Source organism: Notamacropus eugenii, chromosome 4, assembly GCF_028372415.1.
Source record: "Notamacropus eugenii isolate mMacEug1 chromosome 4, mMacEug1.pri_v2, whole genome shotgun sequence".
Lineage (NCBI taxonomy): Eukaryota > Metazoa > Chordata > Mammalia > Diprotodontia > Macropodidae > Notamacropus > Notamacropus eugenii.
The window spans coordinates 158,145,581-158,169,950 of record NC_092875.1 but is presented as its reverse complement, the minus strand read 5'-3'; the positions used below and the strand labels follow the sequence as shown (position 1 = coordinate 158,169,950).

At 36.0% G+C, this 24,370-nt stretch overlaps 1 protein-coding gene across 2 annotated transcripts in view; it reads left to right on the top strand.

Moving 5' to 3' along the window:
• INTS8 (integrator complex subunit 8) overlaps positions 1-24,370 on the top strand; it is a 64,507-nt gene that overhangs the window by 24,914 nt on the left and 15,223 nt on the right. For both annotated transcript variants that reach the window (XM_072603482.1, XM_072603481.1), the window contains exons 13-18: positions 2,433-2,566; positions 8,571-8,681; positions 16,901-17,102; positions 19,546-19,667; positions 20,945-21,129; positions 21,570-21,603. In XM_072603482.1, the coding sequence (XP_072459583.1) occupies positions 2,433-2,566; positions 8,571-8,681; positions 16,901-17,102; positions 19,546-19,667; positions 20,945-21,129; positions 21,570-21,603 (788 nt within the window). The remainder of the gene's footprint in view (positions 1-2,432; positions 2,567-8,570; positions 8,682-16,900; positions 17,103-19,545; positions 19,668-20,944; positions 21,130-21,569; positions 21,604-24,370) is intronic.

Sequence of the window (24,370 nt, the reverse complement as noted above, 5' to 3'; positions counted from 1 at the left end):
CAAATTGAATGTAGAAACAGATATGAGAATTTAGTTGTCTTCTTTTAAACCAGACATTTAGGAGATTTTTAAAAAATTATTTGTTACATGTAATTATCATTTTTGGGTTTTTTTTAATGTATCCATTTTAATTTCTAATATGCTAAATATCAGTAGCTGTAACCTACATAAACAAAAGCTATTTAGTGGCCTCAGTCATTTTTAGGATTGTAAAGTGGTCCTAAGTGCAGAAAATTTGAGAAGCACAGCTCTATACCTTTCCATCAACTATGTAACTAGAGATATCTGCTACAGAATATTGGTTGCAAAAGCCTCCCTTCTTAGATTTTTATTAGTGATGATCCCAATGTCTAAATTCTCATAGAAGTTTGTAGCGAAGGAAAAAATAGGCATCTGGATTAGTAATTACTGATATTCTCTTAGTAATCTTTTTTTGTAATAAAGTCTGATGACTTTTTCCCAGCCTTTGGTATTTCTCCCCTCCTTTGTATACTTTGAGAATACACTTCTTCATACAGCACATTTAAGACTATAAGGTGAGAGACTCCACTGTGATTTGTGATGAATAGAATTAGTTGTAAAAGTTCTCTGTCCAGTTTCATCCTTAAATGTTTTCAAGGGGGTCTGTGCTTACTTAGGTCTCTTATGTAGCTTTATGTAGTTTTTTTCCCCTCATCATTTTATGAAGAAGTACCAGTGGTATTCTTCATCCTTCACTGTGAGATGAGTGTATTCTACATCAACTCGTACCTTTTTCTGCTGTTCTTTGCCTAGCAAGATCAATGATTCTAGGATCTTTTGTTCTTGTGGGGGTGACTGATTTGCATTGAGTGAACTGGTAATCAAGAAAGATTCTTGTTTAGGTAGGTCAGATTAAAGTTGTCTCAATTGTGTTCAGTATATTCTCATTTGTATTCTAGTTTAATGCTCATTTTGATTTTTTTCCATGACAAGTCTAATTATGTAGAGAAACTTGATTTGGTGATAACTTTCACATTAATAATCAGTCCTTTCTGTTTAAATTTTTGATATATTCATGTTATATAAGTGTGAACCTTCTGTGTAGTCTACAAGCCTTTGGCCTCTCATTTGTTAATCCTGGCCCTTATTTTTTAGCATATTTTCTTCATCTTCCTCCCTTTTACCTACTTTGCGTTATAGTCACCAAGTACTGAAGTTTATTATTGATTTAATTTGGAGAAATCTATTAAATTTTTGATACAATTTCTCTACCTCATTTTCTGCAACCAGTGTTGATTTATAAGGTGCTATTATTTTTATACTTACCATAAGTGCTGCAATTTGAGATGACTTTTCATTTAGCTACACCTTCTGTTTGTCTTTGGTTCCATTGAAATGTCAAGATTACTATAATTCAGTTCTTCAAAAAGTATGTGTGTCTCACTTATTGGTCATTAGACATTGTACATTTAGAATGTCAATGCCTAAGTTAATATTTGTAGACGCTAAAAAAAAAAAAAGGACTTTTAGTATTATCTGATCCCTTTTATGTCACTCTGCTTCCATCACTGCATGAATATATTGTATTTTTTTGTTGTTTATACTGTTGTTATAACCAAAAATTTCATCTCCAAAGAGCCAGTCTGCTGGTGATCAGTCTCTCCTCTCTTACTTAAGCTGGTCCTCAAAAGTAGCCTTTTATTTGCAATGTACTTTAAGCTTAATATTTCCAGCATGGTAGAACCTGATAGATCTTGTATTACACTGGAATAACCTTCAAAGGCCCATTGTCCATGCCATAAGAGGCAGTGAAGTATGGGCCTGTACTTGCTCTGGAATGTAGTTTTATCTGGTAATATCCTATATTCTGTGTTCATTTAATGTTATTCATTTAATTTCTTGATTTGAATTGAATATTTTTAGTGTAGGTGAAATCATTAATTATTTTGATAGTAAGATTAGATAGCATTTCTTATTCAAACTGTAGAATTATTTTTTCCATATGTACATCGTTCAGAGATCAGGACTATAAACAGAAATTTCTAGGTACAGGATGTTTCAGTTACATAAATAAAGTCTAGGTTAAGGCAAAATTTCAACCCAATATTGAGGTAGAATTCTGCCTTATTCCCCAATTTCCAAAGGTCATTTTTGTCATATTTAGTAAGATATGTCCTTAGAATGAGATGTTTCATAGCCTACTAGATAGGGCAAGCCTTGGAGTCAGGAAGATCTGTGTTCAGGTACTGCATCTGACCATCACTTTGACCTTAAGAAGGCTCTTAACTTCTCTGTGCTGCAGGTCATTTTGTTAGACTGAAGTCTGAATTTGTACAGAGATTTCCCATTAGGACTCCTTTTGCCAATGAAATCACAGGTCCAGTTGAGAAAAAAACAAACCCCACTAAAATAACAAAAATTGTGCTTCTTAAATGGTTAGCCAACTCTAAATCATTTGTTCGTTCCTTTAGCTTCAGCAAGTGTCAACATTGGGCAGTTGGAGCATCAGCTTATATTATCAGTGGATCCTTGGAGAATTCGCCAGATTTTAATTGAATTACATGGCATGACTTCAGAACGCCAGTTTTGGACAGTATCTAGTAAGGTAAGAAATTAACCAGTACTCTTAGGAATGGGTAAGAAAGTGCTATTTTGCTTCATATAAAACACCAAGCATTCTTTAGAGATTTATTTGGTATAACATTTTCTGGTTTTGAGATTCTTAACATTGTACATATTCTTAAGGTGGTCTCCTTTTAAAAGACAAAAAAACCCTCCATAAAATTTAAATCTAAATAGTTTTAATATATCTCTGCCAGTGTTTCTAGCTGACTACCATCCCTAATTCCAGGCTCAAAATACTATGAGAAATGCCTATACACACTCCAGGTTATCATGATTAATGAAATGTTTCTTAGGAAATTGTAAGAATGACTTTAGTGTGAAAATCAGGAACAAAAAAGATTTGAAGAGGCAGAATGAAATCTTAGTTTAATTCAGGAAATTGAAGTAAAAGGTAACATACAGTGGAGGAAAGAGGAGTACAAAGGCTGTCGTCTATTTAGAACAAAAAAAAGTTTGAGATCCTTTTTGGAGACGATCCTGTGGCAAAAAAGCAAGTTCTAGTCATCCAAGGAATAAGAATGTGAATTGGTCCTTTTGGGTGAGGCTAATCAGTAAGAGTAGAGGAAGAACAGGTGTGTAGTGAGGGGTTGGTGGCTTCTGGCTTAGGGTACTAGTAAGAACTTTTCTGTCTGTATGTTGATAATAATGAGAGAGACAGACCAAGAAAGAATGAGAAAGAGAGAGAATGAAAGAGTGAGCCTCTGCCCTTGACATAACAGAATTTCTTGTACAATAGGACATTACTGCTTGCTTCTGGTGGTTCACATGGACCAAATAAGGCTGCCAGAAGGAAGCTAGAAGTTATAGCTAAAGAATATGAAGTTTGGGGCAAGAAACTAAACTAAAGATCTTAGGGTGCTGGTTTTTTTTTTTTATCACGACTGCCCGTTAAATTGAGAGATTCTGAAGAGAGAAGAATATCTCAAAAGAATATCTTCAAAAGAATATTTCAAAAGATGGTTCAGAAGTTACAAGATAGTATCTCAGAATGGGACTTGAATTTCTGGACCATATTTTAAAATATAGGAATGAAAGGCTCTTGATCAGGACTGAAATGCTCTTTAAATTCATTAGTAAGAATGTATTTGGGGGGGAGGGGGGGCAGAGCCAAGATGATGGAGTAACAGCAGGGACTTTCCAGAGCCCTCCTACCAAGCCCAGACAAATACCTGTAAAAGATGGCTCTAACCAAATTCTGAAGCTTCAGAACTCACAGAACCCATGGAGTAAAGCAAATCTCCAACACAAGGCACCCTGAAAGGTCACTGAGAAGTGTCTATCATGCCATGCTGGAGGCAGAACGTAGTCCAGTGTGGGCCACGAGTGCACAGAGGGAATTTGAGCAGACCTTGCGGGGACTGAATCTTTCACACCTGTGGTGGTTGCTAGACTTCATGAACCCAGAATGCTGAGGACAAATTGGAAGGTCAGTGGAAAAGCCTGTGGGACCAGTGCAGGAGAGTAGAGTGGTCCAGCCCCAGCACCAGGGTGTCAGAGGAGGGAGGAGGCAGCAGAGGAGGGAGGGGACAGAGCAACCCAAAGCAGCCACAGCAGCAGCATGTGATTGTGGGAGGATCAAGCAGCTGACAGTACACCCCCCCCCCCCCCCCATCCCACTTGAAGCAGAGAACTACCTTGACAAAGAGCTCAAAAGTCAAGTAAATGAGCAAAAACTGGAAAAAGAATCAGACTATGGAATTGTACTTGGGTGACAAGGGAGACCAAAGCATTGCAAATAGAAGTAAACAAAGGCAAAGCTCTTCCATACAAAGCCTCCAAGAAAAATACAAATTGGTCTCAGGCCATGGAAGAGCTCAAAAAGAATTTTGAAGATCAAGTAGGAGAAGTAGAGCAAAAATTGGGAAGAGAAATGAGAGTGATGCAAGAAAATAATGAAAAACGAGTCAGCTGCTTGCTAAAGAAGACCCAAACACATGCTGAAGAAAATAACACTTTAAAAAATAGACTAACCCAAATGGCAAAAGAGATCCAAAAAGCCAGTGAGGAGAAGAATGCCCTAAAAAGTAGAATTGGCCAGATGGAGGAGATTCAAAAGCTCACAGAAGAAAATAATTCCTTAAAGATTAAAATGGAGCAGATGGGAGCTAATGACTTTATGAAAAATCAAGAAATTATAAAACAAAACTGGAGGAATGAAAAAATAGCAGACAATTTAAAGTATGCCATTGGAAAAACAACTGACCTGGAAAATAAATTCAAGAGAGACAATTTTAAAATTATGGGACTACCTGAAAGTCATGATCAAGAAAAGAACCTAGACATCTTTCATGAAATTTCATCTTTCATGAAATTATCAAGGAAAACTGCCCTGATATTCTAGAACCAGAAGGTAAAATAAATATTGAAAGAATCCACCAATCGCTTCCTGAAAGAGATCCCAAAAGAAAATCTCCTAAGAATGTTGTAGCCAAATTCCAGAGTTCCCAGGTCAAGGAGAAAATACTGCAAGCAGTCCAGAAAGAAACAATTTGAGTATTATGGAAACACAATCAGGATAACATAACATCTAGCAGCTTCTACATTAGGGATCGCAAGACTTGGAATATGATATTCCAGAAGTCAAAGGAACTACCAAGAATCATCTACCCAGCAAAACTGAGTGTAGTACTTCAGAAGAAAAAATGGTCTTTCAATGAAATAGAGGACTTTCAAGCATCCTTGCTGAAAAGATCAGAGCTGAACAGAAAATTTGACTTTCAATCACAAGAATCCAGAGAAACGTAAAATGGTAAACAGGAAGGAGAAATCATAAGGGACTTACTAAAGTTGAACTGTTTACATTCCCACATGGAAAGATAATATTTATAAATCTTGAGAGTTTTCTCAGTGTTTGGGTAGTTGGAGGGATTATATACATATAATCAGAGGGCACAGGATGAGTTGAATTGGAAGGGATGATATCTAAAAAAATAAAATTAAGGGGTGAGAGAAGAATATGTTGGGAAGAAAAAGGGAGAAATGGAATGGGGCAAATTATCTCATAAAAGAGGTAAGAAAAAGCTTTTTTAATGGAGGGGCAAAGGGAAGGTGAGAGAGAAAAAGTGAAGCTTACTCATCACATTTGGCTTAAAGAGGGAATGACATGCACACTCAATTTAGTATGAAAATCTATTTTACACTACAGGAAAGTAGGGGAGAAGGGGTTAAGTGGAGTGTGGGGGAGATGATAGAGGGGAGGGCAAATGAGAAGAGGGGGTAATTAGAAGTAAATACTTTTGGGGAGGGACAAGGTCAAAAGAGAGAATAGAATAAATGGGGTGCAGGATAAGATGAAGGGAAATATAGTTAGTCTTTTACAACATGACTATTATGGAAGTCTTTTGCATAACTACACAGGTATAACCTATATTGAATTGCTTGCCTGCTCAGTGGGAATGGGTGGGGAGGGAGGAAGGGAGAGAAGTTGAAACTCTAAGTTTTAAAAACGAATGTTAAAAAATAGTTTTTACATACAGCTGGGAAATAAAGAAATACAGTTAATGGGATACATAAATCTTTCTTGCCCTACAAGAAAACAGAGGAGATAGGGATAAGGAAAGAGAGGGTATGATAGAAGGGAGGGCAGATTGGAGAAAGGGATAATCAGAATATACGGTGTCTTGGAGTGGGGGGAGGGGAGAGATGGGGAGAAAATTTGGAACTCAAAATGAATGAATGTTTATTTAAAAATAAATTTTAAAATAGAATGTATTTGTTTGCTGTCTTACAAATCTAATAAAAAATACTTTACATTAAAGAGAGTAGGGAAAAAAGATTTGTTTATTCACTAAACTAGATACTGTAGAGAACAGGACATAGAATAACAGTAGAGACTCCAAGATATTCACAGAAGAAAAATTCAAGAGAACTAACAATAAACCCCCTGGTCTCAGATATCTAGGCACAAATGCACAAAGTATGGATTACAAGCAAGGTAAACTAGAGATCCTAATGCAAGAAGAAAGTTTGACCTTCTAAGCTATTACTGAGACTTGATAGAATGAAACCCATGACTGAATAATGGCTCTGGAAAGATACACTGTTTTGAAGATAAGATAATGTAGCTCAGTAGTGACAGTATTTAATAGATAAATTCATTGGAACAAATCCAGGAGCCAGATTTGGGGCAGTATGGTGGAAAGCATGCAGGAGGATATAAATGGCGTAAGAAATAAGCAATTTTGTCATCTACTCGAGTCATCCCCAGCAAGGATATCTACGAATACTCTAGATTACCTGGACAGAAAGAAAAAAGAGATGTTTTGTGGAGCTCCTTTTAAAGTTTTTTTTTTATATGTTTCCTTCATCTTGATAACCTAACCCACTTAACATTAAGAGTTATTCAAAAATGAATTGAGTTAACTTTGTGGTCACTTTCATGATATGTTTGCTGGAGTTCTGGATAATGGACAATGCTCTCGTGCCTTCTCAGTCACCAGTGGAGTGAAACAGGACTGTGCTTGCGCCAATGCTTTTCAACATGATGTTTTCAGCCATGTTGACAGATGCTTTCAGTGAGGATGAACATGGCATCAAGGTCAACTACCATACTGATCGTAAGTTCTTCGATTTGAAAAGGCTCCAAGCCAAGACCAAAATGGAGGGAGTGTTGGTGTATGGTTTTCTGTTTGCAGATGATTGTATAGTCTCTGAAGCTGAGATGCAACAAAGTATGGATCAGTTGTCTGCTGCCTGTGCTAATTTTGGCCTAATAATTAACACCAAAAAAACACAGGTGCTCCATCAGCCACCACCACACCATCCATACATGGAACCATTGATTACAACAAATGGAGAAATTTTGAATGCTGTGGATACCACTTTCCTTGGTAGTGTAATTTCCAGGGATGTACACATTGACAATGAGGTTGATGCACACATTGCCAAAGCTAGCTCAGTGTTTGGGAAGCTCAGAAGAAAAGTTTGGGAGAGAAGAGGTATTAGACTGACTACCAAACTGAAGGTCTACAGAGCCATTGTGCTGACCTCATTGAAACATGGACAGCTTACCAGCGCCATGCCTGGAAACTGAATTGCTTCCATTTGAACTGTCTTAGGAAAATTCTGGAGATCACCTGGCAGGATAAGGTACCAGACACTGAAGTTCTTGCTTGAGCTGAACTGCCAAGTATTCAAACTATGCTTCAGAGAGCCTAACTTCAATGGGCTGGCCACGTTTGAATGCCAAATATATGCTTGTCAAAAAGACTATTTTATGGAGAACTTGCATGGGGCAGGCGATCACATGGTGTCCAGAAGAAATGGTGCAGGGACACTCTCAAGGTCTCTCTCAAGAACTTTGGGTTTGACTGTGCAACATGGGAGACACTGGCACAGGACCTCTCAGCATGGCATGCCCACATAAGAAAAGATGCTATGTTCTTTCAGCAAAGCAGAGTTGAGACAACACAAAGTAAATGCGCAAATTTGGGATATCCATCTCAAATATTCAAACAGACTGTCTGTGCCCAACCTGTGGTAGAGCATTCTGAGCTTGTATTGGTTTGATCAGCCACAGTCGGACACACTGAAATTTTACTTTACAATGGTGATGTCATTTTGGTCCTCTTCAAAGATGAAGAACAACAACCAACAACCAAACTGTATGTTTCCTTCATCTTGGTAACCTTATCCACTTAATATTAAGAGTTATTCGAAAATGAATTGAGTTAACTTTGTGGTAATAAATTCTTCGTCATCAGGTGTTTTTGAGCAATAGGTGAATTGATCAATCAATTGATCACCTATGGGGATATAGTAAACAGGATTTATGATTTGAGAAGGTGTTAGAATTGATGAATTCCAGGATTGCTTCTAATTCTAAGTCTATATCCCAACTCTTGGCTCATCATAATGGGTATTTTCATCTTAGAATTAAGTTTTGGTAAGCTGTTATTTCTCTTGAGGTTAAGGATTATCTTTTTACTAATTCATATAGATTATAATTTTTATTTATAATTTAATGGTGCCTTTTTTTCTTCTAGTGGGAAGTGCCAGGTGTTTACAGTAGTGTTATTCTAGGAATTAAAGATGGTTTAACAAGAGATTTGGTTTACATTCTTATGGCAAAGGGCTTACACTGCAGTATTGTTAAGGTGAGTAAAGATCTATCTTGATTATTTTATTGGTAGAATGTGTCATTGATTTTCATACTAAGAACCAGGAGTCAGAAATTGGCTTCTAGGGAAATAGCATGTAATTTTAAGTCTCCTAGCCTCTTTGAGATTCTGTGATGCAGTAGATAGCCAGAGTTAGAATCAGGTACACTTGGTTCAAAATGCATCCGTAGCACATATTGGCTTTGTAGCACTGGACAAGTTACTTAATCCCTCAATGTTCCCTAAGACTTTACATATCAAGGAATTGCATATACCAATGAAACCACAGGTTCAGGCCACTTTCCCTTGCTATTCTTTTCACACATTGATGTTGAAATCACCTCATGTGTCCTACCTATTTCTTATATTCGCTTTTATCTAATCTTGAGATAATACAAGTTAGTAACTTGGTTCTTTCCATGTCCTTTTCAATTCATTATAGTAAATAATAAATTATTTTTAAAAGATTTTTAAAATTTATTCATAACTTCTTAATGAATCAAATACTTTATGAGATTCAAAAATTGTAAGGCATGAAGATCTTGACAGTCTCTGTGGTTAGTCAGTATACGCAGACACACACAAAATGTTAACATTGCAAGGCAAGGTGCATGGAAGTTAGGAGGAGTTATAGAATTTCTGTATTGAAGTGGCTAATGTCAGCTCTTTATTGTAAAATTTGAGGTGGAATTTTTAAGAGTAGATATCGTTTGGCTAAGTGAAGAGGAAAAGTGAGAATATGCTGATGGTAGTGACGGTTGAGATAGCAAAAGGTGTTCTGGAAACATCAGAGAGATCTTTTGAGCCAAAATTAGAAGCATTGTACTGAGGATTAGTGAAAGATATAGGTTCACTGGGAGTAAATAGTGGAAGAATTTCACCTTTAATCTGGCAAACCACAGGAAACCATTTAAAGTTAAGTTAGGGCAAATTAGAGGGTGTATGTGTATAATTTTTAAAAATTATTTTAACAGGGGAAACAATGAATAGTAAAATATTTACTTTGGCAAGATTGTTGCCCATGTCCAAGTAATTACCTCAACGTAGAGTCAAGGAAGAATATTGACAGCATTTTCTTCTCCCCAAATCCAATCCCATTTTCTTTTTTTTGTTTTTTTCTGTTTTTTTTAAATTTATTTTTAACACAGTTTATAACAGATAAAGCAGTTCCAACTTTGGTCAGGTGATACTTCTTTTTAAAGCATTTACAATATGGACCACAAAAGAAAATTTTTTTTTTTTAAACATTAACCAACTGAGACACATAATATTTATGTTGCTAACTTCACAAGCTCTTGACCTAATTTTCTCCACAGTGTTACTAAGAATTAAAGGACCCTAACTTATTGTTGTTGGTCTAAAGTCCTATGCCTAGTAGCTTAATTTTAGACAACCTTGGATGTTCCCCTGCCCATAATCTATAATTGAATAGATCTGGTATTAAGCTTACAAACCTTTTGACTGTAGGAAATTGCCACCAATAGTAAGGACATTGCAGGGATACAATATCTCCCCAACTTCATGTCAATTCCAGGCAGGATTAGATTATCCACTTGCATTCAGTGAGGCTTAAAGTCTGCCAGGTGTCAGTGGGGAAATTGAGTCAGGAGAATCCCACCCCAGCCCATGCTGAACATCCGTTCTCCCACCCTTCCCTTGAGATCACCTATGCAGTTCATACCAGCATCTCATCAACTTATTGGCATCATGGACTGGAGACTCAGATCGCCTTTTTTGCTACCCATACCTGGAGTTAGACTCAGAAGAACACTCACTTAATAGTCCCATAGCATCTAAAAATGGCAAGTTCCAATAACCAGGTTTCAAATATGATTATAGTTTCTCTTTGGCTAAGGAACACCTTTGAGGCAAGTCTTAAGTGGTTTACATGCCTTTCTATACATGTTCCAGTTCCTGATTAAATGGCAATCATTAAATCAGATTTACCATTAAAACCTTGACTTTTCCATCAATGCCAAATTTTACCCGAGGATGCTATCCTTCCTCTAGGAAATTTAGTCTGAAATTCTTTCCTTCAAACTAAAGATGTCATTGATTTATTCTCAGTAATCAATTCAGTCTGTTGTTTTAATACTAATTGCTTTTACATCACTTTGTAACATGTCCAATTTTTCTCCCCATCACTCCCTTCCCCCTGCTTCCTAATACCTTACATTCTGATTACTCCTTCCCTCAATGTACCCTCCCCTCCATCACACCCCACCCCTCTCCTATCCCCATCTTCTCTCTTTTCTTGCAGGGCAAGATAAATTTCATAGCCCTATCCCTGTAGTTCTTATTTCCCGATTATATGCAATAAAAATTCTCAACATTCATTTCTAATACTTTGAATTCCAACTTCTCTCCCTCCCCCTCCCTCCCCAGCCCCACTCAGAAGGGAAGCAATTCAATACATACTAAATATGTGTTCTTTTGCAAAAGACTTCTGTAATAATCATGTTGTGTAGTACTAATTATATTGCCTTCTGTCCTATTCTATTCCCCCTTATTTTTTCCCCCTGCAATTGACCTTGTCCTTTCTTGAAAGTGTTTATTTCTAGTGACTCCCTTCTCCCATTTGCCCTCCCTTCTAACAATCCCCTAACCCCACTTCTCACCTCTTCTCCTTCTTTCCTCTGGTGTGATATAAATTTTCATATCAAATTTAGTGAGCATGTTATTCCCTGCTTCAGCCACACGTGGAGAGAGTAGCTTTATTTTCCCCCCCTCTCCCCTTCTCCCTTATCTCCTCCATTGAATAAGATTTTTCTTATCTCTTTTATGAGTTATAGCGTGCCCTGTTCCATTTCTCCCTTTTCTCTTCCAGGAATTATCCTCCTTCACCCCTTAATTTTTTATTTTATTTTATTTTTATTTTTATTTTTTGTGTGTGTGTATGGATATCATCTCTTCTGATATAACATACCCTGTACTCTATCTGTCTATGTGTACGTGTGTGTGTATGTACATGTACAATCTCTCCAACTACCCAAATACTGAGAAAAGATTCAAGAGTTAAAAATATTTTCTTTCCATGTAGTAATGTAAACAGTTCAGCTTTAGAGAGTCTTTTATGATTTTTCTTTTCTGTTTACCTTTTCATGCTTCTCTTGATTCTTGTCTTGGGAAGTCAAATTTTTAAATACAGATCTGGTCTTCTCCTCAACATGAAATCTTCAAATTCGACTATATCACTGAATGACCATTTTTTCCCTTGAAGTATTATATTCAGATTTGCTGGGTAGGTGATTCTTGGCTTCAGTCCCAGTTCCTTTGACTTCTGAAATATCCTACTCTAAGCCCTTCGTTCATTTAATGTTGAAGCTGCCAGATCTTGTGTTATCCTGATTGTATTTCCACAGTACTCAAATTGTTTCTTTCTAGTTGCTTGCAGTATTTTCTCCTTGATCTGGGAACTCTGAAATTTGGCCACAATATTCCTAAGAGTTTCTCTGTTGGGGTTTCTTTCAGGAGATGATGGATGAATTCTTTCAATGTCCATTTTGCCCTCTGATTCTATAACATCAGGGCAGTTTTCCTTGATAATTTCATGGAAGATAATGTCTAGGCTCTTTTTTTGATTATGGCTTTCAGGTAGTCCAATAATTTTTAAAGTATGTCTCCTGGATCTATTTTCCCAGTCAGTTGTTTTTCCAATGAGTTGTTTCACATTATCTTCTATCTTTTCAAATTTTTGGTTTTGTTTACTAACTTCTTGGTTTAACTTAGTCATTCATTTCCCTGAACTCAATTCTCTCTTTCACTGAATTATTTTGTTCAGTGAGCTTTTGAACCTTCTCCTCCATTTGGCTAATTCTGCTTTGTAAAACCTCCTTCTCCTCATTGTCTTTTTGGACCTCTTTTTCCAATTGAGTTTTTAAAGCTGTTACTTTCCTCAGCAGTTTTTTGGTTCTCCAGGTCTTCTGTTGCCTGAACCCATTTTTAAGTTCCCTTTGAGGGCAGAGGCCTTGACTTCCTCCGACAGTATGCCTTGTTCTTCCTGATCCAAAAGGATGGAGGGAGACACCTGTTCCCCAAAAAAGTAATCTTCTGTGGTCTTATTTTTTTTTCCCCTTTTTTCGGCATTTTCCCAGCCAGTTACTTGACTTCAGAGTTTCCCGTCCATACCCACCTCGCCTCCAGTTCCACCAAGCCAGCACTTGGGGCCTGAGATTCAAATGGGCTGCTCATTTGAATTTATTCAGGGGTGGGGCTGCTGTGCAGTGTGAGATTAAATTCAGCTGCTCAGGTAGGGGCAGGTCCACCAGATCAGGTTCAGTTCTCTTGGGGGTTTATGCGGAGACCTTCAACAATGGACACAGGCTCCTGTCTGCTTTGGGAGCCTTTGTCTGCTGCTGCCTCCCGAGGGGGCCTGAGTCATGGGGATACCTCGCTCCCCTTTCGGCCAGCTGGAAAGACCCTCTCACTGACCTTTGGTGCCTATGGGTTGAGGGACCTGTGCTGCAGCTGGAGATTCCCTGAAGCCTACTCGGATCTGCTCCTCTTGGTGCCGTGTGACCAAGGCCCCAATCCCATTTTCTTAAGTAACTTATCTTCCCTTCATGATGACTCTTCTTACTGTAGTGACTTTTTTCTCTTTGATCAAGCAGTCCAGTAAGCTGTACTTTTGTTTTCTTAACTCATGAGTTCAGGGAAATTTAATACTGTGTGCAGGGTAAGGGTTACAGTATTGCAGAATGAAATTTTTAAAATTTAATTTAAGCAATTTTTCCCAAGGGGGAAAATTAGTGTACTTTTTAAGCTTCAACTTTATTATACTTCAATATATAAAAAACATCTACTTAATTGACTTGGCTAGTATTTGCTGCAAAATGTTTCGATTCTGCCTGTGTTGGAAAAGAAAGTAAGTAATCAGTGTAGTGTCCAGGGTTGTTGAAAACAGCAAAATCAAGAAACATTTGTGAGTTGTAAAATTCTGTATTTTAGTTACATAATTCTTTGAAAATTAAGAAATACTGTGCTTCACTTTTTCTACAGAAATTGTGTTTATAACACCAATTAAAGAATTTTTATTTGTGCATCACATTTTGCAACAGAAACAGGAATTAAAGTGAATTAATTAAGATATATCACAGTTTGACGTGTCTACAAGGTAGTTGAAAATGCAAGACTGGAAGTCAGGAGAGAAGTTATGGCTGAAAGTGGATCATTGACATAGAAATGATAATTGAATCCATGGCACCCAATGAAATCACCAAGGGAATTAGTGTAGAAGGAGAAGAGGAGAGTGCCTGTAGTTAGTAGGCATGACCTGAATGAATATTCATCCAAAGGAGACTAAGAAAGACCATATAGATAGGAGAATGAAAAGAGTAGTGTCATGAAAACCTAGAGAGAAGAAAGTAACTAAACCATGTAACTTACTTGTTGCAAATGCTTACCCACAATACCTTTTATTAGGTTACTCAGTTCTTCACCAGGTCATGACCCCTGAATTGCTGACACTCTCCTCCCTTCCTTATCTGAATTCCTTGATGAATAGTTCAATTCCATATGCTATCCTGGAGAATCCCTTCATATTACTAATCTTATCCTGCCAAGCTTCCCCCTTGGATTGCCTCCACTATCTTCGTTCTTCTCAGTTTTCTTTGCTGGATCTTGGTCTATGTCATCCCCATTTATTCAGAGCTGCCTTCTATTTCTCTGTACTGTTTCTTTTAATGATCTCATTGACTCCCACAGAATCAGTTATTTCTATGCTGATGATTCTTCAATCTACTTTTGTAGCCTTAACCTTTCTCCTGACCACCTGTCTCAATTCTCCAAGCACATATTTCATGTCTTGTTGAACTATACACATTTAAACTCGACATGTCCAAAATCAAACATAAGTTTTACTTTCTTTCTAAATTCCCTATTACCATCAAATACAGTAATATCTTTCCACTCACCTAAACTTGGAACCTAGGTGTCATCGACAGCAACTTATTTTTTCTCAATCTGTCATATCCAGTCAGTCGTCAAGTCTTGTCATGTCTGTTTTCATATCTCTCTTCCCTCCTCTCACACTGCCATGATCCTGATGCAGGTTCTCCTTACCTCATGCCTAGACTATCTCACTGGGTTAGTGGTTGGCCTCCCTGCCTCAAATCTCTCTCTTCTCTAGTCCATCTTCCACTCATCTGTCATAATGATCTTCCTAAAACACGTCAGACTAAATTGCCCATTAGTCATTCAAATCTGTTGCCTCTAGGATGGAACCCTTTATTGCCTGTCCCCTTTCTACTTTTCCAGTCTTTCCACTCCTTATTCCCTTTAAATAATCTGAAATTCTTGCTGTTCTTTCACATGACATGCTGTTTCCAACTCTGGTTATTTTTACTGACTGTCCCCTGAACCTGGAAATTTTCCCTCATCTTTGCCTCCTGACTTAAGCCCCATCTTCTCCAAGGAGCCTTTCCTAGACCGTCTTAATCTTGATTTCCTTCTGAGAATGTCTTCAATTTATCCTCTGTATAGCATGAGTTGTACTTAGTTGTTTGCTTCTTGTCTCCCCCATTAAACTGTGTGTGCATGTTTGGGGGGTCTTTTTCCCTCTTTTCTTTGTATCCCAAGCACTAGTACATTTACATAGTAGGTTCTTAATAAATGTTTGTTGATGTTAATAAATGCCTGTTGATTGATTCTCCTGGCATTGCTCAAAATATGCACATAATTCCCTCTGTTTAGTCCCTCAATCCAGATTCATAATAGGATGATAGTAAATAGGCTTCAGAACATCTGAAGTCATAACTATTGCTTCCTTTTTTTTTTAAGTTATTTTATTTGTTTTCAGTGTTCGACAGTCACTTCCATGTATCTTAGATTTTTTTCCACTCCCTCCCCCTCAAGCTCTCCTCCCTCCCCAAAACAGCGTACATACAGTCTCATGTAGGTTCTACATGTACTTTCCTATTAAATACATTATTGTGTAGAAGAATTAAAACGAATGGGAGAAACCATGAAACAAAACAAAACATAATACAAAAGAAAATGGTCTGTTTCTGTCTGCAATTCAAGTCCATAATTCTTTCTCTGGATGTGGAAGTCGTTTTGCCTCACGAATCCATTGGAAATTTTTTTTAATTAATTAATTTTATTTATTTTCAGTGTTCTACAATAACTACCATATAACTTAGATTATTAGTTACCCCTCCTTCCCTGCTACCTCTCCTCTCCCTCCCTGAGACGGCATACAGTTTTGTATAGGTTCTACACATACATTCCTATTAAATACATTTTCACTGTAGTCATGCTGTGTTGAAGAATTAAAATGAGTGGGAGAAATCATCTAACAAACCAAAGCGCAATACACACACGCATGCACAGATACACACACACACACACACACACACACACACACACACATAATGATCTCCTACATTCTGTGATTGAATTCCATGGTTCTTTTTCTGGATGTGGAAGGCATTTTGCCTTAGAAGACCATTGGGAATTTTTTTTAAGTCCTTGCATTGCAATGAAGTACTAAGTCTGCCAGAAAAATTCCTCACACACTGTGGTCATTGCTATGTACAGAGTTCTCCTGGTTCTGCTCCTTTCATTCAGCATCAGTTCATATAACTCTTTCCAGGCTTCTCTGAAGTCTTCTGTTCATCGTTTTTCATAGCACCATAATATTCTATTACATTCATATACCACAACTTGTTCAGCCATTCCCCAATTGATGGGCATCCCCTTGATTTCCAGTTTTTGGCCACCACAAAGATAGCTGCTATAAATATTTTTGTACATGTGGGACGCTTTCCCATTTCTGTGATCTCTTTGGGATAGAGTCCCAGATATTGCTTACTTTTTCATATGTGAAGAAGCCTTTTGTTTAGATTTTTGTACTGTATAACACTGTATTTTGATCATCAAGATTGTATTTTGGTTCATTTGCAGGTTTTAGATTGTGAAACCTGTTCATGTTGAAAAGCAGTACTGTTTTTCTGATAAAATTTGAGTTCACAGGTGACCCAGTAACTAACATGGCATTGTGTGTTTAGAATGATAACATGAGAAAAAGTCGACCCCTTGCATTTCTCATTTCTTCATAAAGGTATATATGTATTTGTGTATGTATATATTTGTGTATATGTATGTGACCCTTGCATTTCTCTATATATGTATGTGTATTCTTAACCATTCAAAGCAAAAAAAAATAATGATTGAAGTGTGTATACAGTTCTGACATTATTTTAATGTTTTTTTAACAGGACTTTGTCCATGCTAAACAATTATTTGCTGCTTGTTTGGAGTTGGTGACAGAATTCTCCCCAAAGCTCCGTCAGGTAATGCTAAATGAGATGCTGCTCTTGGACATTCACACTCATGAAGCTGGACCAGGGCAATCAGGGGAGCGTCCTCCTTCTGACCTCATCAGCAGGGTCCGTGGATATCTGGAAATGAGGCTTCCTGGTATGAACATTTTATAATTTGAAGGCTAAGAAAACCCCTCCAATTAAGAAAAATATGTTTATTCAGTACCTAAATAACTATAACTGTTATTTGCATAGTGATGGTGGTAATGGGAAGGAAGTTAATTGTGATATGCCAGCTATTATTTCCCTCATGAGAACACACATTGAATATATCTAGAAAAATATATGAACTATATGAACAATCAAATATTTTCTTTAATAGGGAGGGTAGAATATAATTTCAGCCTCCCCTATCATCAACAAATCAATGAATACTTGATTATTCAGGACTCATTCCATGATGTCTCACTGTTGTGCCTTTTCTGTGCTTAGATTGTCTTCTAGAACCCCCAGCAGCATCTCTCAAAGCTCTTCTCATTCTTCAAGACTCAGCCCAAATGAAACTGTAAATCTCTTCCCCGCCCCCCCCCCCCACAATTATGTGTAGAACTTTTATTATACCTTGTCTATGCTATTTTTTCTTATGCTCGACAAGCATTTATTCAGCACCAACTATGTGACAGATATTTGGGAAACATGCAAAGATATAAAATACTCCTTGTCTTAAAGGAACTGCTTTCTTTTTGGGAGGAGGCAGAGGCAACATGTACATATGCATTTATACAAGATTTATACAAAATAAATACAGTACATATAAATATATAGTATCTAAATATACAATATGTAAATATAGTAAAAAAAAAACCACACTTGTGCAAATCTCTTCAGCTAGCTAATAAGTTCTGTAAGTCTAGGAACCAAGGTTGGTTGTTGTTTTGCACTTGATCTGCAAAAATGCACTTCTGTTTTTGTTCTTGTCTCCATAGAAGACATATTTTCATAAATGCCTATTGATTGATTCTCCTGGCATTGCTCAAAGTGTTTCAACAGGGTTGGAACTTAAGTGTTTGCATTGTTGCTGGTATGCAGAGACATGAACCTTTCCTGTAGTGATAAACCTTGAAGTTAAGTCTAATCTTGTATTTCATTGAATTTTACAGAAGTGCTAAAGATAAAGAGCCTTTGTTTCCCCTTAAATTTAAAACAAAAAAACTACCTTTTACCTCAGTTTTGTCCCCATTTGAAGACAAAGAATGTTTTTTTGTCTATGGATTCCCAATGCTTAGCACATAGAAAGTGCTTAATAAATGTTTGTTGGTTGGTTGATTTACCTCTTTACATTTAGCTGTGCAGTTTTTTAATTAGACCATTAATATTCTGGTGCTTAATGATATGAAATATCAAAGAATCAGGGATGAAGTATTAATTATTTTCAAAATAAATATTGTTGGATGGACCTTTCAAGATTTGGAGAACTAAATTTGACTGTTAATTTTACTTTCATTGTAAGAAAGTTAGATTCTAGTGCCTACTTGGTTGTGAATTATGACTTAATAGTGTTATTCAGCAATGTGTTAAGTATTCCGTAACCGTAGCGATGATAAAACAGGTCCTACATAAAAATTAACTATATTCATATTGACAGCTTTTTCTTTGAAAAGGAAATTACTTTTTAAAATTTTTGATGTTCTATTTTTACCTCAAATGTGTTTCTAAATGTATCCAGCTATATTTATTTTTCCTCCTTCCACTACCTAGAAGCCCTCTCATAACAAAGGTTTTTAAAAGGATAAAAAAATGGAAAGTCTGCAAAATGTAATCAACATTTCTATGTCTGATGCAGTATTTGCACACCCTACCTCTCCATTTTTGTCATGAAAGGATGGAAGGGCATTTTCTGAATTTGGAGATTACTTTTTAATAAATATTCCCCATGAAGGAAGGCAGGGTAAAACAGTAAAAAGACCTAAATTTATTGTCAGAGAACTTGAGTTCAAATCCCCTTTCTGCCATTTAACTTCATTGTGTCTTTCAATTGTCTGCTTCTCTGAGCTGTCATTTTCTTATCTGTAAAATCAGAAAGTTGGTTTTTAAGATTCCTTCCAACTCTCCAAACCTTTGGGTATTTGAGAATGAGTAATATTTATTTAATAAATCTTAAATCATGTTATATAGTCTCTTTTTAGATAGCCTAAAATTTCTTTTATCTGTATCACTTGATTTTGGGGATCTTGTGAGATTTCTTTTTGTTTTACATAATCCTGAAATATTAGTATCTAATACAGGTTTATATACTCTTTGAAATCAAAGAAACAAGGAGATAGCATTATTTATCTAGATTATCATACAAAACAAGCAGATTAATCCAAGATAGAATATAATCAAGTTTAAACTGGCATGATCCAGACAGTGACAAGCAGGAACTCAGAACTGGTTACTCAACACAATAAAATGATAATAATGTATTATATCAACAACATTAGGATGTCCTTGAATGGAAGGGGTAGAGACATGTAGAAAATATAAATTTAAATTTTTTTCTGTTTCTTCAACTAAGATATTACACTAGTTATTCAAACATTATTTGGTTTTACGTTTAGATATCCCTCTTCGGCAAGTTGTGGCAGAGGAGTGTGTTGCCTTTTTGTTAAATTGGCGAGAAAATGAATACCTGACTCTTCAAGTTCCTGCCTTCCTGCTTCAAAGTAACCCATATGTGAAGGTAATGGTGATATTAATGTGAAAGAATTATGGAGAAGGTGGTCCTACCACCTATTTTAGATCTGCAGTACTTTGGAAACTTTTGTTTTTTAGCACTTTTTACTATTAAAAAAATATTTTAAGGCATCGTTGTTATTGAATATCTTGAGAGATTTTGAGGAAATGGCAGCAGTAGATATAGACAACTTTTCATATTCTTAGACCTTGTTAGGAATTCATGTTGGATTTTAGTAGTTAGTACTGAAAGATGCAAAGATATACGGGCAAGGTAGAAAGTATGTCTGAAAGAGTGTGGAAGGTGGAAGCTCTAGGGGGTCTGGATCGTGCAATTCTGAAAAGGTGGCAGTAACTGGATAAGGGCTTTTCAAGGAGTTTAGTTTGAATGGAAAGGAGTAGAAGTTCATTTTTGATGGAAAGAGGAGCCAGTAGTAAAGTAAACTGACCATCAAGAGTCTTGGTTCCAGCTTCAGGTTTTAACATGAGAACATTGAGACTTTCTTTTGCTTCTAATCCCCATAAACCCATGTGTAAAAACTTAGTTGATGGTTTTGCAGGCCTAATTTTAGGTGTCTGTAGTCATTAAGTATATTAAGATAGATGGGAAACAGCAGTACAAAAGTTATTTATATGCATGTTCTGTGATACTCAATTTTTAAAAACTATTTTACATGAGTAGAGAAGCCTTAAATTTAACCACTCTTAATTAACTGAGCATATTTTTCTAATTTTTTTGGTTTTTTTTTTTTTTTTTGGTTTTTTTAAACTGAGTATATCTAACTCCTTTGTGCAGAAAATTGGTTTGAGCTAATGGGCTTCAGCTTCCATGATTCAGACCAAGTTATATTACCTACTTGTATTACCCTATTGTGGGAGAGGAATCTCTTGGGATCTGAGAGATGCAAGTTCCTAGAACAATTTGGATGTTCATAATTCTCATTCCTTTGCTATATTGGATCTGTGGAAATTTTCTACCCACAGAGTGCTTTGTATGTTGTAAAGAACTATAGAAATGTAAAGTATATTTCTGACCAATACACATGATTTATATTTCATGTTAGTGTAGAATTGCTGAGAAATCATGATTCCAACTTCACCCACAACCTTAGGGATGCATAGCAGTCACTGATCCCAATTTTAATATTGCAACATGAAATAAACTTTGGACCTTAAAGTTGTGTGTTACCTATATTTATTCAGATACATCCTGAAGAGAGAAGTGTGACAAAATGACATCATTCTCCTTTGTGTGCATGGTTTTATTTTTTTTTTATGTTATAGATGGGACAGCTTTTGGCTGCTACATGCAAAGAACTCCCAGGTCCTAAAGAAAGTACTCAGACAGCTAAAGATCTTTGGGAAGTGGTTGTTCAGATATGTAGTATATCCAGTCAGCATAAGCGAAGCAACGATGGGAGAATTAGTTTAATAAAGCAGAGAGAATCTACGTTGGGTATTATGTACAGGTAAGTTTCTGCTAATTATGTTCTTTAAATGTGCATAGTTGAGTCATTATTTCCAAACCTACCACATGAAAAACACCCATCCTTAAGAATGTCATGGTCATGACTTCTGTGTAAAATAGAACATAGGAAGATGTTGATCTTTTCTGATCACCCTAGCTGCAAGGGACAACTTGTGTTGGGTGCTGATCATTTTAGGATGTCAAATACTAACTGCTAAATACAACCTAGCAGAATTCAAAATGAAAAATACTGGAAGTCATTCAGTATTGAGGATTTTAGAGGAAATAATATAGTAATAGCTCTGTGTGGAGTTAGAAACTTGGAATTTGTCCTAAATCTTAACTTTCTGCTTTCTAAATAAGCTTTATAAAAAAAAAATTTATGATTTTAATCTGAATTTCTGATATTGAATAACATGTTCAAAACCTTTTATTGTATAGGAGTGAACTTCTCTCTTTCATCAAAAAGCTACGGGTAAGTTTGACAAGAAAATTGACCATATTGCTGGTGTTATTTTAGTGTAAAATTGAGCCAAAATGTTTTTCCAGGTTCTAAATACAGAGAAGATTTTCAGAGAACTCTGGAATCAGTTTTGAGTTCGTTTTTATAATTTCAAATCATAAAACTTAAAGGTAATATGATATAAATGGATACTGTTAAGCATGATTTTACCTTAATAGCAGTACTGAATATTTTGTAACTAGAGAATACTATCCATGAGGAAAGGATTTGTAAATGAAGACTGTTTTCTCTCATAGTTCAAAAAAAAGTTATTTTTATTTTTCAAGTAACGTGTATTTTTATTTATCTTTCCCACTTCCTATTCCTGCCTCCATGGAGCAAATTTAATTTAAAAAAAGAGAGAGAGAGCGCTTACCCTCCCTTACCCATTACCCTAGTCCATCAATACATAGTTACATAATTCAGCAAAGCAAAATCCTACTTTAACCGTGTTCAGAAATGTGTCTCTCATTGTGAAATACAAGTTTTATCTTCTCTCAGGAGGCAGAGAGTTTTTCATTGTCATTCTTTTGAACTTGTAGTTTACTGTGGCATTGATCAGAGTCCTTCTGATCGGTCTTTCAAAGTTATTTTTCTCTGTAATGTTACTGTGTAAATTGTTCCCATTCTATTCTCTTCATTCTGTTAACAGTTAATAAAGGTTTTCTGTTTTCTCTGAAATTGTCCATTTCTACAATAATTTGTTTAGCTATTCTCCAATAAGAGAATAGCCCCTTAGTTTCAAATTTGGGAGTACTGCAAAAAGAACTGTTATAAATATTTTTGTACATATCAATCCTTTTCCTCTTTCTACAATTTCTTTGGGGCACAGACCTAGTAGTGGTATCCTTGACTGAAAAAACAAATACAGTTTGATAATTTTATGAGCATAGTTTCAAGTGACTTTCTGGAATGGCTGGATCAATTCACAGTTCCACCAGCTGTGCATTATTTAGTGCAGCTGTTCCTGTAGCCTTTCCAATATTTCATTATTTTCCTCTTTTATCATCTTTGCCAGTTTGATAGGTGTGAGGTACAAGCTGATTTTTCTAGTTATTAGTGTTCTAGAACATTTTTTGTGAGGATTGTCAATAGCTTTAATTTTAAACACTGCCTATTATATCCTTTGACCATTTATCTTTTGGGGAATGCCTAATGACTGTTAATTGCATAAATTAGACTTTTTTTCTTAGATTGTTTAGTATAATTGTCACATACAATGTACTCACTTATTGGACAAGCCCTACTGTTTCTTTTTGTTTTATAAATTCATTTTAAAAGATCAGAAAAATCTTGGAAACTGGGCAGATAGGCTTTAGAAGAAGTCACTTTGGAAGCTGAGTAGAGAACGCCAGACACTTAGGGAAGCTTAGGCCAGAGAGAGATGGTACAATGCAATGAAACTGTGACATAAAATCATGTACCCTAGGTTTGAGGTAGCAAAAAGTGAAGGTGATGTCTCTCATCCTCTAAAGAAAAACAAACAGATTACTGTTAAGTGTCATATCAAGGATACGTAATTTAGGTTAAAGATCTTGTTCTTACCCTCTTTAAGGGTAAAATCCTGTTAAAAAAGAGGTTGTTTAAAACCTAGCAGGAAGAGATAGAGAAATTTCATTAAAAATAAATTCAGACAATATAAAATACTTGGGAGTCTACCTGCCAAGACATATGAACACAATTGCAAAACAATTTTTGCAAAAAGGCAGATCTAAATAATTCAAGAAATATTCATTGTTAATTGGTAGATCAATCCAGTATAACAGAAATGACAATTCTACCTAAGTTAATTTACTTATTCAGTATCACACTAATCAAACCACCAAAGAATCATTTTATAGAGCTAGAAAAAAATGGTCGTAATTTTGGAAGAACATCAAGGGAATCAATGAAAAAAATTTTAAGCAAGGCAGTCTAGCAGTTCCAGATTTCAAATTGTATTACAAAACAGTGTTCATGAAAACAATCTGATAACTGGCTAAGAAATAGAGTGATAGATTAGTGGAATAGATTAGGTACCCCATACATAGTAGTTAAAGACCACAGTAATCTAGTGTTTGATAAACCCAAAGATTTGAACTTTGTCAACATTTGGCAAAAATTGCTGGGAAAAATTGAAAGCAGGTTAGCAGAAGCTAGGTAAAGACCAACTTCTCACACTATATAGCAAAGTAAAGTCAAAATAGATAAATGAGTTAGACATGAAGAATGATATCATAAATTAGAGGAACATGGAAAAATATACTTGTCATATCTTTTGTTAAGGGAAGTGTTTGTGACCGAACAAGAGGTAGAGGGGATTATGGGAAGTAAAATAATATTGATTATTTGAAATTACAAAGCTTTTGCACAAACAAAATGCAGCCAAAATATGGAGGAAAACAGGAAACTGGGAAAATATTTTTATATCTGGTTTCTCTGATAAAGGCCTCATTTCTCAAATATAGAGAGAACTAAACCAAATTTATAAAAATTAGACCCATTCTCCAATTGATAGTCAAAGGATATGTACAAGCAGTGTTCTGAAGAAAAAAACCAAGGCTCTCAATAGTCACATGAAAAAGTGCTCTAAATCACTAATGATTAGAGAAATGCAAATTAAAATAACTGAGATACTATCTCACACCTATAAGATTGGCTAACAGCACCCAAAAGGAAAATGATAAATGTTGAAGAGGATGTGGGAAAATTGGGACACTGATGCACTAGTGGTGGAGTTGTAAACTAATCCAACCATTCT